This window comes from Mytilus trossulus, chromosome 5, assembly GCF_036588685.1.
Source record: "Mytilus trossulus isolate FHL-02 chromosome 5, PNRI_Mtr1.1.1.hap1, whole genome shotgun sequence".
NCBI classification, from domain to species: Eukaryota; Metazoa; Mollusca; class Bivalvia; order Mytilida; family Mytilidae; genus Mytilus; species Mytilus trossulus.
The window spans coordinates 78,038,612-78,057,253 of NC_086377.1; the positions used below are offsets into that span (position 1 = coordinate 78,038,612).

General features: G+C 31.3%; 1 protein-coding gene across 1 annotated transcript in view; it reads left to right on the forward strand.

Moving 5' to 3' along the window:
• The first annotated feature begins 17,235 nt into the window (after nucleotides 1–17,235).
• Nucleotides 17,236–18,642, forward strand: part of LOC134718331 (uncharacterized) — a 42,656-nt gene continuing 41,249 nt past the window's right edge. The window contains exon 1 of the mRNA XM_063580825.1: nucleotides 17,236–17,340. Within this exon, the coding sequence (XP_063436895.1) occupies nucleotides 17,236–17,340 (105 nt within the window). The remainder of the gene's footprint in view (nucleotides 17,341–18,642) is intronic.

The window sequence follows — 18,642 nt, forward strand, 5'->3', positions numbered from 1 at the left end:
ACATCAACCATGTCATCATACTCCACCAACACACCCTACATCAATCCTTAACTACTGACACAACTACCATATCATCATACTCTACTAAATACACCCTACATCAAACCTAAACTACTGACACAACAACCATCTCATCATACTCTACCAACACACCTAACATCAATCATATACTACTGACACAACTACCATCTCATCATACTCCACCACAACACCCTACATCAATCCTAAACTACTGACACAACTAACATCTCATCATACTCCACCAACACACCCTACACCAATCCTACACTACTGACACAACTACCATCTCCTCATACTCCACCAACATACCCTACACCAATCCTAAACTACTGACACAACTACCATCTCCTCATACTCCACCAACACACCTAACATCAATCATATACTACTGACACAACTTCCATCTCATCATACTCCACCAACACACCCTACATCAATCCTAAACTACTGACACAACTAACATCTCATCATACTCCACCAACACACCCTACACCAATCCTACACTACTGACACAACTACCATCTCCTCATACTCCACCAACACACCCTACACCAATCCTAAACTACTGACACAACTACCATCCCATCATACTCCACCAACACACCCTACATCAATCATATACTACTGACACAACTACCATCTCATCATACTGTACCAACACACCCTACATCAATCCAATTACACATCTAACACCAATCATACACTACCAGCACATCAACCATCTAATCATAGTTCAATTACACTTCTAACACAAATTCTACACTACCAGCATATCAACCATCCAATCAAACCTTACCATCATAACTACTATCTAATCACATTCAACCAACATACCTTACACCAATTATATACTACTAACAAAGCTATGATCTAATCCTACTCCAGCAACACATCATACACTACCAACACAACTACAATCTTATACTTTACCAACACACTTGATACCAAGCATTCACTAATTAATCAATTAGCCAATATATATATAAAAAGTATAAAACAAAAACAGTGTTGCCCACATATTTCAGCCTTTTATAATGCAGATACAGCACAAACAAGAAAAATGACATATATTACAGTTTTCTTCATGTGTCATTAATATTATATTGAAAAGAGCACAAACAAGAAAAGTGACACTCCACAGTAACATAATATGTTAGCCTTTTACTTGTGTGTCATAGTGGTTTTCAATGAAGCACATTATAGAATAATGATATTATTATTCATGTGAATCGAACACAAAGCACGAAAAATGATACTCTGCAGTAACATGTGTCAGCCTTTTACTCATGTGTCATAGTGGTTGTCATAAAGCTAGTAGTAGAATAATAATACTCTCATTGTCAATGTGAATCGAACAAAAATCACGAATAATAACACTCCACAGTAACATATGTAAACTTTTTACTCATGTGTCATAGTTGTAAATAAAGCACTTACTAGAATAATATTACTGTCATTGTCAATGTGAATCAAACAAAAATCATGTGAGTAAAGAAACAATCCCAGCTGTATTTTGCAGAATGTATTTTAATATAACAGTTGTACCAGTAATATGAGATTTTTCATATGTTCCAAATATGTAGAGTTAGTAAAATCCCTTACACTCTGTTCACTAGTAACCCGAATTTAACTTGAACGGACAAAAACGTGTTAACGCTATTTAAATGAGATTGATCGTTATTTGATAAAAATTGACAAAAATTAAAAATTATATTTAATTCAAATCAATTCATATCAATTCATTTTAACACCAGTCAAAGAGATTTCTCTGCGGTGAATCAATTGAAATCAAGTTGCTGGTTAGTTGCGTTAAACTAATAGGCCACGCCCCCGTTAAACTATTTCAAACATGCATTAATTCGTTTTAAACATGGATGAGACCCGGGCTTTTTACAGGTAAATCACCCAAGCAAAACGACCTCGATGTATCTATCGATTTTTGTTTCAAACTTTAAATGCGTAGTCTTATTAAATTCACATGCTTCACAATTTAAAACGTTGAAACGAATGAATATGAATAATGTTCATATATAATTAAGGAATTAAAATAAAAACATTAAAATATATATGCACACGCGGTCTAAAAATGCAAAACTTGTGGATCTGTTGAAAATAAAATAGTTAAATATATAACATGATGGTATTCTATATGATACTCGTATCTAAATGTAGACACGGAAAACTATGTACACAAAAATTATTTATTGTGTACATAATTTAAATCGATGTATTTCATATTTTCGGCATTGACTGTAAAAAGTGCTTAAGTCCATTATGAGTAACCTTTTTTTATATTTCTTTATTTTAGAGGTAAGCTTCTGGCCAAGTGTCACTGATTCTGTCGCAAATCCTTTACTTCAATAACCAATCAATTGTATTCTGAAAGAAGTTGATTTGTTTTCTGTACGAATACATGAAATATTTCTCACTGAACGTTATGTTTGCTCTCGATGTTCAAATACAAATCTATAGTATCAATATGAAAGAGACTTAATAATATATTTTTTTTATTATTATTCTACACATGCATATTTGAAGGATCGAAATAATCAGTTCTTCAAATGGATGTTATTTAAAGACTTGAAACTTTACAATTATCAAGTGAATCCATGAAATTTTTATCGACGCACCAAACTTTTCCCTTTCATCGTGCATAGCTCATTTTCCGATTTAACGATTTTCTTACTTGTTCATTACATTCTAAAATTAAAATCCTTCACAAATTGCAAAAACTTGTATTCTCCGGCTAGACTGCTTAAAAGATAAATCTTGCTTTGTTTGTGTATACACAACGTTTTGAAGGCCGATATCCAGTTTGGCTAAAAAAAGAATTACTTTGCACCACAAGTTAATTACGCGAATTCTTTTTTTGCATAACTTTATCATAAAAACTGCAACATTCATTAGCGCCAATAAAACTATCATTTAATTGCGCAAATATTATAGACTTGTTTTCAAATTTTTCTTCTTAGTGCACTGAGGAGGTCCTTTTAGGTATTTACATGTAGGTACAGAAATCGCAAACTGAAAGGGCCTCCTTAGTGCACTTAGACTGACAAAAAAGTGCACTCTGGACCTGATGGAAAGATAGAATTGACACAAAAAAACATAGCATACGGAAGGAGAAGTACATAATTTTGAATTTTAGTAATTATAAAGTTATTCAACAGTTGAAGTAAGTATTCTAATGTTACATGTACGTGTAAATAGGTTAATAGTTTCGAGATAAATATGACACAATTAATAAAATTGAGAATGGAAATGGGGAATGTGTCAAGTTTTATTTATTGGCGCAATTCATATAATAAAAAAAAAAGAGATGAGCGTGATTCAAACCTTTACAAAATGACAAATTACATCTAACCGTTTTGACAAATCATTAAATTCTTCGCCCGGGGATATACACCTGCCAGTAATCTACCTTCAGTAACTTTACAATACCCAGCCGTGTCATTTCCGTATATTGTACATGTAGATAGCAAGTGTGATACATGCATATACACCAGAAATACCCATTCAAGTTATTTTTAATTTCAGAAAAACTCCATATCGGGTACATAAACATAAAATTACAATAATATGAAAAAATTGTATTAATAAGTTCAAATATTGTTTTGGTAAATGCACCTAGGTATGTATTTGTAAACTTATGTTTATTCGTTATTTCATGTCTCTTTCTTTATTTTGCTTCAATTAATTTTTTGTATCTTATAGACTTATTCGTAAATCGAAAAAACGCACAAATCTGAATATAATCATATGGCAATGAACTTGTGAATGATTTCTCTAACTAAAAACTAGTTATAGATGTACATGTAGATGCCTCTGAAATTATATTTTTCTCGTTGGGTTGCTTGTTCATTAATTGACGTTTACGATATTATATGTTATTCAGGTCTCAGACAGGGTATATACTGTGACATTCCCGGCTTAGAGTTTATATCCCCTGAGCCGAAGGCGAAGGGGATATAAGCCCTAAGCCGGGAATGTCACAGTATATACCCTTTCTGAGACCTGCATTACACATATATTACGGATTACTCCTTACTTAATGTTTTCCAGTGCAGGTATTTGTTGACAACACATATATTTGTTGAAAAATCTAACCTGATATGTTCGGCATACGTGAAGGATTTTCTAATTTGCTGTGAACATAATTTTATCGTGTATGAAATAATTTATTATAACACTTTTAACATTAAATTTAAGTATCAAAAGCGTTTATTGCGTGATTTTGTATAAGAAATGTATTATTGACTGAAACACGTCATTATTTTCCCTCTGGGAGCCTCTGACAGTCTGATTGCTTTTGACTACGTCACACAGTAACCGGTGTTATGATGACGTTTTTGAGGTTCCAATTGGGGATAAAAGCGTCGTATATACCCCGGCAGTTTCCTGAATATATACTGACATCTCTGTGTTTTTATCCAATCACAAACCTCGACACATTTGTAATCCGTAATATATTCTTATGTTCGGTATTTGTGAAAACCGCTCATCTATCAATTTTACAAGAAATATAATACTTGTAAGTCATGAACATTGAAGTTTAACTTTCTATCATTTTTTCGTAAACGCACAAACATAAAATAAAATGAAACACTTTAAATCGGTTTAAATCATGCAATGCATTTTGAAAATATAGTTTTGAAAAACCGGATATTTTTGTTTCATACTTTTTCTATCCCTTTTCTTAAAAATTAGGACACGTGTCACTGGTTAATATAGAATACAATTAACGGTACTAATTTTCTTGTACCAGATGCGCATTTCGAAAATAAATGTCTCTTCAGTGATGCTCAAGGCCAAAATATATGAAATCAAAAGCAAATTTAATATAAAAGACGAAGAGCTATAATCCAAAAGGTCCAAAAGTATAGCGAAATCCGTGAAAGGAATATTAGTGAACCATGAACAATCCCAAACAACAAATTTGTGATTCAATTTGGTTTGTCACACTTGCTTATATTATCAATATTATGTATTGTTTTCGGCTGAGACTACTTCATGTATAACAGTTATAGTAGCCTCAGTTTTCGGCAATATTGAAACAAATTGAACATCATTTGAATTGCTTCTTCAGTTATTTAATATATATATATATATATACGGAAAAACAAGGTGGATATTTAATCATCGGCTCTCGTGAAGTTTTCTTGTAGGTTAAAAGAAGGGGGACAGTATACCTCTAAGTTATAAAACTTTAAGATTGGTATTCTTTAAATTGTATAACGTCTTAGTCTGGCTTTCTCTTCAATTTTTAGATTATATTCAGAATCACGTTTTTATGCCAGATCTTTTATCATTTGTTAAATGAAAGACATGTAATAGATATATTCTTTTCTAGACCAAAACACTATCATACGGTATTCCACATGTACGGTGAATTAAATTATTGACAAGCATACCACATCTTCTTATATTCATTCGTTCTTTGATCTTTGATCTTCATCAAGCCTTAAAGGGATAATTCGCGATTTTTCACTTTAAATAAATGATTTTGAAAATGAACTTATTGATAACTATATTCTTTTTAATTCTAAATAATTATGTTAATAAGCATGTGCATACAATAATGCATGTATGTATACGCATGAGTTTCTCGCTACATTGAAGACCCGTAATTTAGGCCTTCCTCTTTTGTCTGCTCTATAGTCGGGTTTTTGTCTCTTTTACACATTCCTCATTTTCATTCTCAATTTTTGTAATATACGACGGTATATTGTTCCTGTTTCAAATACCATGTACATGTACATATATGAAGCTATGAAGTAAATAAATAGAGTTTACAGAAATAAAGATGATAATGGGATACGCACTTTAAATTACAGAATAAAGAGATGAAAATATTAAGAATAGATTAAATGATTCATGATTGCTTAACGCCCAGTTACAAATATTTCACTCTACCCCTCCATCTTTTTGTCCATCTAATGAGTTAAGCCTATTTAAAATGGTTCTTATAGGAGGGTCTTAATGGGGGGGGGGGGTCTGTTATTCTGTAAACATTTAATTTTCACCCCTTTTTTCTCTAATCTTCAAAAATAAGTCTATTCTTTAAAAGTAATTTTTTACGCATTATTCTCTAATTTTTTCCCCAGTTTTCTTTAATCTTTGAAAAAATCATTCTTTTAAATGAATGAGAACGGTGATTTCCAAACAACAGCAAGGCTTTCAATTGTTTCTCAACAATGACGTGTTGGCGTGTATTGTTCTGCATGATTTAAGTGCTAGTTCCATGAAGTAACAAGTCCAAATTCTCATCAGTTCTTTCCAGTGATTTTGACTACACATAATTAAGAAGATGCAAATGAGACAACTCTTCGAAGAGACCAAATGACACAGAAATTAACAACTATAGGTCACTGTACGGCATGCAACAAAGAGCTAAAGCCAACCGCATTGTCAGATATAAACAGGGTCGGATTCAGGTTTTTTGAAAGAGGGGCTGTAGTTTTGTAACGAGGGGAGCAAGGCGAAATATTGTTTTGGCCCCTTTTTAGGACTAAAAACATAAAATAAGTGAAATATGCACTTTTTAAACGGTTCCTGGCGTGGGGCATGCATATTTTGTAGTTGCTGGTAAGGTGTAAGGGTTGGACATTTTAGATGCTGTATCTACCTATTAATTCACGAAGTCTAGTCTGATTAATCATTTTAAAAAGAAAAGTCCGGTCAAAAGGGGGATGTACGCCCTCTACGCCCCCTCTGGATCCGCCACTGAATTTAAAGCCCGAGTAGAAGTATCGGAAACCAGTTCATATTGACTGAATCCTATAGTCTGTTATCACGAAACCAAAAAAGGTTTACCAAGATTGTTTTCACTTTTATCATATTTTTCCAATGATAACTTTGATAATTTTCTTTAAATTTTAAGAAGGGAAAATTCTGTTACCACTTAATTTTTAGCGTTTTCTTTTATTAATCATTCAATAAAATTGAGGTATCTTTTAGCGTTTTCTTTTATTTATCATTCAATGTTCATTGTATTTTTAGACCACGCATTTCTCTAATCTTTATTTTTTATGCCCATTATTCTCTTATCTTCATTTTTCAAGGGCATTATTCTTTAATCATTTAACCCCATCCAAACCCTCTTTTTTTTCGTTATTATATTGTACATGTACTGTTATACCACTGATCGAGACTAGGGGGAGGGTAGGGGGCCCGCTAACAATTTTAACCCCGCCACATTATTTATGTATGCGCCTGTCCCAAGTCAGGAGCCTGCAATTCAGTATAGTTGTCGTTTGTTTATGTTTTACATATTTATTTTTCATTCATTTTTTTTGTTATATAAATAAGGCGGTTCGTTTTCTTGTTTGAATTGTTTTACATTGTCATATCAGGGCCTTTTATAGCTGACCATGCGGTATGGGCATTACTCATTGTTGAAGGCCGTACGGTGACCTATATTTGTTAATGTCTCTGTCATTTTGGTCTCTTGTGGACTGTTGTCAAATTGACACTTTAATAAACAAATTTATTATTGGAAATCATACCACATCTTCTTTTTTTTATATTCCTGTCCTTTTAAAATGCCCATTATAGACATATAATAATACATAAAGCTTAACCGTGATTTTAATTTATAAATATCAAATAGCGAAAAATTTATATATTTATTCAATAACGACAATGTTGCTGCAATAGATGCCAAAAACATCAACAATATTTTATTGAAAAGAAACGTCATTTTATTTCATTTGTTCTTAAATAAAAAGATGTTTCATTTCATTTGTTATATACGGACACTGTAAAATTAAATGTAAATGAGTAAAAATGTGTTTATATCTATATATTGTGTCTTATACGCGTCTCATTTATCTTTTTCAAGATTGTTGCACACAATGCAAATATTTAAATGTTTTGTTTAGTTCTGTGATTCTCATTTTATGTTTGTATGTGGTGAGACTTTAAAAAATAATAACAATGATAAAATATTGAATCTAAAAATATTCAGAAACTATTAACTTTTCTTAAATTTATACTTGAGTCAGAAAATTAAAACCAGCAGTGTCATACATGTTTAACACTCAGCGGGCATTCGATATCATTGACATACTATAGAGCACTTAATCGCAATATATATACATGTACATTTATTTTGGACATCTTATCAGTAATCTCTCTATTGAAGATGTTGAAATATATGTATTATAATTATTCGCTTATTAGGCAAATTCATATTCTACAAAGATATTTTCAATCATTTTAGTTTTGATAAATACCATTACAAATAACTTATTTTGTCTCAGTCTCTTGTGTGAGGATATTCGATTGATGAAATACAATAAACTTAAAAAATTTGGGCGATATCTTTTTGCGCCAAAAAGTAACTCATTTGCGCCACAACTTAATTGCGCCAATACTTCTTTTGCGCCACCTAATTTTCAAAACTATAGGTATCATTTGCGCCAATAAAATAATCCTCTAATTGCGCCAATTTTATTTATTTTTACATAACAACTAAATGATTGACTAGGAACCATCAGCAAAAAATTCCTCTGACATTGTAGACAGAAAATAGCCTCGAATCCTGATAAAATTATCCCGCTTTGTGGATCGTTACACAATACAAAGTCATCATCTTTGTTTGAAACAACACCAATATCTTCCAATATTCTGAAATTCTGTTTGATTGTTAGGTTGAGCCGGACGCAGTTTTCTTTTCTCTCTATACATAGACTGAGGCACATATTTTAAATCTTTTTTTTTTCTAAATTTTCTTCTTCAATTTTGAAGATCTCTGAATTTATTATTTTTGAAGGTCGCTCTGAAAACATATTGGTTGCTTTTCTTATGCTCGCAGATTTCAAAACTTAACATCTAATTTCTGGAGACTGATAATGAAACAATTATATTTCTTTTTACAAATGATAATGTGGTATTGCATACTGCTAAAATCTGCTGTGAGAAAAACGTATTTTATACTCGTGATAGTTGATTTGTATTTGTATTATAATTTTAAGAAAAAATGTTTTATAGTCTCTTTAAACTCTTTATAGAGAGGCTCTTGTTGTTATCTTGTGTTTTAAAAACTGTATATTTTATATGTGACAAGTGTGAGACTTTCATAAAGTATTTGTCTTGTCTTGTATTGATATAGGTAAAACATGTACATGTATGATATAGGTAAAAATATTTACAGGTAAATGTGGCGCAATTTCATTTCATTTATTGGCGCAATTAATACCATCAAAATAAAAGAGAGTGGCGCAATTAATACCTTTTCAAAACCGCAATTGGCGCAAATTGATTCTGCCCAAAAATTTAAGGTTGTCGGGTAAATGTGGATTAGGGATTATGATGTTAGATGTCAAACTTGAATTAACAAACTAAGGTGAATTTAACCCGAATATGTAGTTTCTCTTCAACAGTGTTTTAATTCCAATTTCCTTATTTTCATTTAAACTAAATTAATTAGAATGTAAGAAAGATTCGAAACTAAAGATAGTCACAATTAAAAATATGTATTTTGAAAAAAGAAAAAAAACACCAGATCATATCTGATTTAAATCCAGGGTCCGTATATGCATCTCCTCATTTTCCATTCTCAATTTTACAATGGTACGTAAATTAAGATTTTATCCGAAAAGACGGATTTTTCTACATGTTCTACAAAAAAATGTACAACTATTGAATATTGTAAATGTTTAATGCATACATGTCCAGATCTAGATCGAACTGCTTTGCTTCGTCGAAAGTACGAATATAGAAAAATCACAGATTTATATTACAACTAGAAAGTCCTAGAACAGTTAAAGAAATCATCAGCATTTGTTTATTGTTAGTTATTTTGTACATGTATAACTATAACTATAATGCGAACCCGAAGTTGTGAAATCGCAACTTAGCGTGATTTCTTTGGAAAAGCGACGGTTCTATGAAAACCTATTGTCGATTTCAAGTTCTGTTTCGACATCATTGTAATATATGTCACTGGACGTTAGAATTCAATCTTTTATTTCGTCTTCGTCTTCGTCAAATAGTGCTGTTGGTTTCTTTTTATTATTATTACATACTAGTATACATTAATACACCACAAGTTATTCCTATGTAATCTCATTTAGATATTTAGTAGTTTAAACATATTTTATTGTTCTATACAAATGGATAAGAAATTTAGTGCATGCAAAGTAAATTTTAAAGATGACAATGATTGCAGTAGCTGTGTGAATCTACTTCTCAATCACGCTTCATAAAGATATTACAGAATATTCAAGATTTACAACTTTTCTTGAATATGATTGCTAATGGAATAAACCATGCAGCAGATTTCAAAATAACCATATTAATTTGTGTCTGAATTATAACAACTGAAACTGTAATTCTGCTGTAGTGCACCTTTAGAACTTGTATTTCAGATAATTTGACCACGTGACAAGAAATTATACAATAAACATTGGTCACGCACGATAGGTTCTGATGTAAGACACGTACCGTTACAATACCCAGTTTACACGCATCAACGCACACAGGTTTGTTGAATGGGCCAGTTAATTGGAGGAAAGTTACCAAAAACCACGCCTACCTTTAACTATTATCCAATCAAACGCCTTTGACATAAACATAAATAATACATGAGTAATATTACAGAGATTTTGAAAAAAAGTTGAGACTCTAAATTCTAACTTAAAATTATAGATTTATGCTCGTAATGCTTTTTCGCAATTTACAATAAATTTTAAACATACTTTCACCTAACTAGTGAGGAAAAAATAGAAATTCAAAAAAATTGCAATTTACAACTATTTCGAATAAAGTGCACAGCAAGGACGTATATTAGTTTTCCGTCCTTGTGCACAGTTTGTGATAAATGGGTGTCAAAATGTATTAAACAAAAACCCAAAGACCAGTTTCAAGAAGAATTCTTTGCGTTTATGCAGAATCGCATAAAACATAATACTGTCATATTTTCAAAAAGAATTATCAATTAGAAAACTCCTTTTTACATTTCTAAATTCATATATTACGCAGATATAGATGTGGTAGTTGCCGATTGAGTCCAGAAGGTGTCAGGATTTACACAGAGAAGACAGAATATGTCGTCTCTGTGACACAAACAACATTGATGAAGAGTACCATTACATTATGAATTGTAGAACATATAAACTATAGAAAAAGAAGGAAATGTTTAAGGAACTACGTATACTGTTAGTCAAACCCTTATATCTTTAAAGCTGATCAACAGTTAAACTCATCAAATATTGTAATATTAGAAAAACTATGTTAAAGTTATAAATGTGAAAGTCAGTCCTCCAAGTTAATTTAATTGTATCGTTTACACATGCATGTACTAATTTTACCTTATAGTTATGTTTATGTATGTTCTTGATAACTAGTAATTGAAGTTTTATGAGAAATAAAGTATTCGTATTCCTTTAAACCATAAATTGCAGTACACGAAGACAGCCTACGGGTAAAGTACAAGTGAATATATCACAAAGATTATATTTAATCCTCATCCGTACGCGTCCTTGTAAATGCCGAAAACTCTGGATTTTCTTTGAAAATTACCTGAGAGGTTATAAAAGATCTAGAAAAGACCAAAAATGGATTGAAATAAAAGATTTTTGTGTAGACGAGTTACAACATTGCATAAGCATGATTGGGAAATTTGAACAAAAAAAGTACGTGCACATCTTTCTGGTGGCGAAACACACGCATATCGAGTTACGTAGACTAAAAAGGATAATTACATTCATAATAATTATGATGTAAATTCACGAAATTAAAAGGTTATAATTAGAAAACAATCTAAAACACGATTCGACATTCCCCATGTTTAATTATAGATTAAAACAAAATTATAATTTTAATTCTGAAATTCAAGAGACATGTTTCTGATACTTGACAGTTCAGCGAACACTATTACACGAAATGCACGATGTATAGTTTTTAATTCTAAAAACGCATAATTATATGCGAAGTTCGTTTTCTTCGACATTTCGTAATTCTCTACTATCTATAGTATATGTTCAGTGAGTACTTCTTAGTAACTTTGTAATCATTATTAGATATATTTTCGATTAGTTACCCTCCCACCCATCCCTTATGTTTAATTATTGTACTTGTGAGTTTAATATTGACAGATTTAATTTGTGCGGTTTATTTTTGTAGGGCCCGCAATTGTCTATACTCTATGTCATGTATGTGTATAAATTATTTGTTAAATGAACTTGTACAATAATTTTCGGCCAAAATAAAAGTTTTATTTATCTTGTTTTATATTCTGAGACAAAGATAATTGATATTGACCGAAAACAAAGGTGACAGATTCAAATTGTAAAATCATCCGCTGGACGGTAGAATTTCTATCAATCATTCAGCGATATAAAAAGACTTTTGATTGTATGATTGAAATACTTTTAATTCATTGAAATGCCTGTTAAATTGTTCCAGTCATTGGTTGCTAGTGCATGATTGTCAGTCCATTTCGATATTTTATAGCACTTTTACAAATTCTGAAAAAAAAAAAGAAAAAACTAATATTCCCATGAGAAAAATATATCTTCCCATGAGAAGAAAATTGTCCCCCAAAGTGTTCAACTCCCACAAAAGGGAATCTAACTAACTAAGAAATGCATAATCATCTGTAGATTGATTTTTTACATTGAAACGATGTGTATTGATTTTACTTGGTTCAATGTTCAGTGGCAAGTATTTTATATATGCGCAGGTCCTGAGACAGAAAATCAAATTATCAGATTGCGGGATGACGGACAGGAAGCCTTCAAACGTAACAATGTGAACTAGCTGTTCCATTTTGTAAGGAGATTATTTGACCCAAATTTTATAAAGCTGTAAATAGAGACATTTTTTTTATTTTGAAAAACATGCAGCAAAAAATGACGTTTTTCCTCAAATCAGGAACATTTGATAAATATGAGTTATTTCTGAATAAAAATTGTATATTTGTTTAGAATACTTATAACGTAGAGACATTACTGATTATTTAACAAAAAACAGTTTGTGTGTATCTTTTATAACAAAAAAGTTATGTCTTTCTTTCGAAAAAGAAAATACGGCCACAAATCTGAATTTTGAGCTAATATACGAAATTTCGACCTCATTTAACTCAAAAAGTAGTTCATGAAGGTATATTTTTTTTTACATATTTGATTTAATCAGGTAAAAAATAGCCTATATGCAAATTTTCATGAACTTGTAAATACAGGTTCAAAACTGTATCGTATGCCCTTTTAGTACTATCAGATTCTTTCATTGTTGAAGACCCTCTATAGCTAGCGACTATAAAGATGAACAGGAATAAAAACGCTGACCATTGATAATTTGTATTTTTGTTAAACTCTGACTTTGTGTTCGATTAGGTCATGTGTATATGTTTACCCCACATTCCTTTATTTTCTATAAAGGCGTCTATCTTGACAGTAAGTTGACACGACTTAATCATGTTAATACAAGTTGAACCCTTAAATATAAGACACCGGATGGAAATACTCAAAAAGGAGAGCCAGTTTGGTACTCTTTAATGTTAGAGTTCAAATCTTCATGAAGAAACGACTATATGTTTTCTGTATTCAGCATAGAATAATATCTTCTAAACTATATTTTTTCGCACAATGTCTGGATATTGGTGGACATGCATCATTGCGAAACCAGACATTTACAAATGAAAATTAACACTTAGACTATAGACATTTAGTAGGGAAGTAAATGAACAAAAGTAATTCAGAAACACAAAATTGAGAATGGAAATGGGGAATGCATGGATCACGCAAATTTATGCAGGGGCGACACCGGAGTAATGGGAGTTTGCTTCCGGCAAGACATTCGCCGTGAAAACAATTTGATATGAAGACAAGCCTTTGTACTGTGACTTTGTTTTAAAATTTCAAACATGAGGCTGTTACGGCTCTGATCAATGTTTTTAAGCAATACATAGTTTCCTTTCATTTTGTTGTTAGCTTTCTGAAATAAATGTTTACGTATTATAGACTATTATGATCCTTTTTTTCAATTTTAGTTAAACACTATGTCTGATTTGCCTTTTCATAAATTTTAGCATGTTTAAAGTCTTTTTCTTTTTCTTCATCTTTTTGAAACCCTGGTTTTGTATTACCACTGACCAGTTCAGTAAAGAAACAGCTGCTTCATGTTTACATAAATGTGTTTGTAACCATTCTAACATGCTATTATTTTCCGTTATTTTTAATTCCGTGTCTATAGATAGTCTTGATCGGAAAGGCAAGATTTATTTTGTCTGTTGGTTGCTTGGCTAGCGTAAGCTTATCGATTTACCTCACATTTTGAAGTTGGATGGAGATTGTTTTCAAATAAATGCCGTACCCTTGTACTTTGGTTTCCTGTCGGATTTTTCTCAATTTTAAATTGGGAAGTTTTTTCATTTTTTTTGCATAATTATTAATTTTGACTTGCAAATGAACAATTAATAAATCTAGTCCCATGTGTGCTAGCGAAATGTCTTTAGTGTAATCTCGGAGTGTAATTTTTATTTTAACTGTTACGTTTGCTTCAGCACAACCTAAAACACGAAAACTTTCATTTTCTTGTAAGAATGAGATTCGTTACTTCAAACAAAAATCGCTTTTATCTTTCTTTTTTTTTTTGCATTTAAAGACCGGTTTCTAAAAAAAAACTTTCACACAATCGACTGAACGAAGTATAAGCGTTGGGAAGGTCAAGAATTATAACATATTTTTCGTAATTTAAAAAAAAATTACGGTAGTTAATGGTCGAATTGAAGCTTAATACCTACCAAAAAATCTCAATGAGCGAAAAGACTTTCATTATGGTCATCTCTGGTGTATTTATGATGGCTTGGTTTGAAGCGAGAACAGACGAACTATGCTTACTAGTCCTGCATAAAAAAACATGAGGATATGGTTTGTCCTTCATGAATATATATTACAAATTTGACTCATATAAGGATAATTTTTGTCTCATAGAAAAATCGGTAGTTTTTACCGATAACTAATTTTTTCGATTTTTATCGGATATAGTAGTTATTTGGAAAAATACAAACCGTATAATTATTTATTAGAGTTTCGTATGCATCATAAATCAAGCTCCGGCAACTTTTGACTTGTTCTAATATAAATAGTAATGATTTTCAGCGGAGAAAAAGATACATATTTTGGTCGTGGTTGGAAGAATCGTAAAAGTGTTATTTTTCTAAATTCTGTTTGTTTAATCGGACATCGTAGAGTCTTAATTTGAATTCTTTTTGCCGAACTGGACTCCATATTGTGTATTGCATTGAAAGTTTGCAAACGGTCCGACCAATGAAATTCATTTTAATATGTAACGCGAACTTCAACGAGAGCACCTAGATGAAATATTTTATCTATACTACAATCAGTTTTAACTTAGAAATTTCCACTCAAATATATAGGAAATAAAATTATATGAAAGCAACAATGCAGAATGTTTCTTTTCCATTTTTTTTAACAATGTTTATGTTCATTTCAATTTGGTAAGTAGACTTATATTTAATGCCCAAAACGTAAATATATGTTTTCTTTTAAAACATTAAAAAACGTGAGAGTATGCCGATATATAGCTAGGTTAGGTCTTTAAACTTAAATCAACTTGCCCATCGTTATCGCAGACTAAAATTTATCTCATATATATATGTTCATTTATTACAAGTACGTCAGGTTGCATGACAGCACAATAATCTTTTTACAGAATCGTAAGAACAATATATCTGTTTGATATTTGCTTCTCTTCCACAATTAACGCCCGATTTAGCCAGTGACCGGTATTACAATTTAACACAGTTTTAAAAGTTCAGTGGGCTGCAGCTTCTTCATTTATAATTTTGAGCATGACTTTCTGTTTATCATATTCAACATACGTCAACATTATCTTCATCAATTTTATTATTCAACAAAACCTTGTTTTTCATTACAAGCTTTTCCGTATATCAATATACAGCAAGAGAATGGATATTTGTTGCTTACCGGAAATCCCGGCCGGAAATATAAGATACATCGATTTAAATTATGTACACAATAAATAATTTCTGTATAGTTTTCCATGTCTACATTTGATTTACGAGTACAATATAGTAAACAGAAAAAAGAGAAACGGTAAATATACAGGAATACATAAAGTTTCGTAAATAGTTGCAAAGGACCACATGTTACTTACATGCCATGAGGTTTCATAGCATTCGGTAATTTTTTAAACGCATATATATATATATGTGTGTGCGTGCGATAAAGATCTAGTGCATTTGAGCAAATTAAATTTATGTTATCCATCTTACTATTTTATTTTCAACAGATTCCCTAGTTTGACATTTTTAAACCACGCGTGCATATATATATTTTAATGGTTTTTTTTAAATGCCTTATATATGAAAATGTCACGTATATTATACGTTCGTTTGTTTAAATTGTGGAGCATGTGACTTAATAAGACTACGCATTTAAAGTTTGAAACAAAAAACGATAGATACATCGAGGTCGTTTTGATTGGTTGATTTACCTGTAAAAAGCCCGGGTCTCATCCATGTTTAAAACGAATTAATGCATGTTTGAAATAGTTTAACGGGGGCGTGGCCTATTAGTTTAACGCAACTAACCAGCAACTTGATTTCAATTGATTCACCGCAGGGAAATCTCTTTGACTGGTATTAAAATGAATTGATATGAATTGATTTGAATTAAATATAATTTTTAATTTTTGTCAATTTTTATCAAATAACGATCAATCTCATTTAAATAGCGTTAACACGTTTTTGTCCGTTCAAGTTAAATTCGGGTTACTAGTGGTTGTTACTTATTACAAGTTAATGACACAGACAAAATTAAGTGTAGTTTCCAGACAGATTGTTGAATTATCATAAAGATAGATTGATTTCTCGTATTTTTTTGGGTTTTAATGTGATATTTTACATACTGCAATAATTTCTTTAACAGTAAAATCTCAAATACTATTCATTGATTTCTTTATAATGTTACTTCATATTTGTTGTTGGTTTAGGTTCACTGTTCTTTATGTCAAGTATAAAAAAGACTATTCTGCATTGTATAAATAAAATTGATGCAACAGTTACCTATTACTTTATTGCATTATACATGTTATAAAGGTAACATTAGTGCAATAATTTACCTATTATTCATCATTTTGAATTATACAGGTAACATTAATGCAACAATTACCTATTATTTATCGTTTTACAGTTTTTGAAATAAAAGATATATATGGGTATAATTAATGAAAGATTATTTGATTGTATTTCAGGGTAAGACTCCTTATGATCTGGCAATATCAGGGTATGGTTCTGAAGAGGAGAAGAAAGAAGTGATAGACTTCCTTAAGGTAAATAGTCTTGTCTTACTTTAAAAGATATTTACAGATTATGAGAGACAAAACAGACTTGGTACAAAGAAATTACAATTAAACATTTGCCTGTAGTTTTCAATGTCATTGTAGTAATTTTTGTCAGTTAACAATGTAAGTTAGATTTATGAGTTTGACTGTCCCTTTGGTATCTTTCGTCCCTCTTTTTTTGACAATTCCAAGCTTGTTGCCTGATATAAATGTTGGCATACGTGAAAGACAAATGTTTAAAATCTGTGTTCTCATCTGTTGGATGTCTCAGGTTTTTCCCATCACTTGGCGTCCGGCGTCATCCGGCATCGTTAACTTTTACAAAAATCTTCTCCTCTGAAATTAATGGGCTAAATTTCACCAAACTTGGCCACAATCATCATTGGGGTATCTAGTTTAAAAATTGTGTCCGGTGACCTGCCAAACCAACCAAGATGGCCGCCATGGCTAAAAATAGAACATAGGGGCAAAATGCAGTTTTTGGCTTATAACTCAAAAACCAAAGCATTCAGAGCAAATCTGACGTGGGTTTATCAGGTTAAGATCTATCTGCCCTGAAATTTTCAGATGAATCGGACAACTTATTGTTGGGTTGCTGCCCCTAAATTGGTAATTTTAAGGAAATTTTACTGTTTTTGGTTGTTATCTTGAATATTATTATAGATAGAGATAAACTGTAAACCTAAATAATTTTCAACAGAGTAAGATTTACAAATAAGTCAACATGACCGAAATGGTCAGTTTACCTCTTTAGGAGTTATTGCCCTTTATAGTCAATTTTTAATCATTTTTCGTAAATTTTAGTATTCTTTTACAAAACTTTTCTCCTCTGAGACTACTAGGCCAAATTTAACCAAACTTGGCAACAATCATCTTTGTGGTATCTAGTTAACAAAAATGTGTGGCGTGACCTTGCCAACCAACCAAGATGACAGCCATGGCTAAAAATAGAACATAGGGGTAAAATGTAGATTTTGGCTTGTTACTCTTAAACCAAAGCATTTAGAGCAAATCTGACTTGAGGTAAAATAATCTATTAGGTCAAGATCTATCTGGCCTGAAATTTTCAGACAAAACAGAAAACCTGTTGTTGGGTTGCTGCCCCAGAATTAGTAATTTTAAGGACATTTTGTAGTTTTTGGTTATTATCTTGAATATTATAATAGCTAGAGATAAACTGTAAACAGCAATTATGTTCGGCAAAGTAAGATCTACAAATAAGTCAACATGACCAAAATTTCAGTTTACCCCTTAAGAAGTTATTGCCCTTTATAGTCATTTTTTAACAAT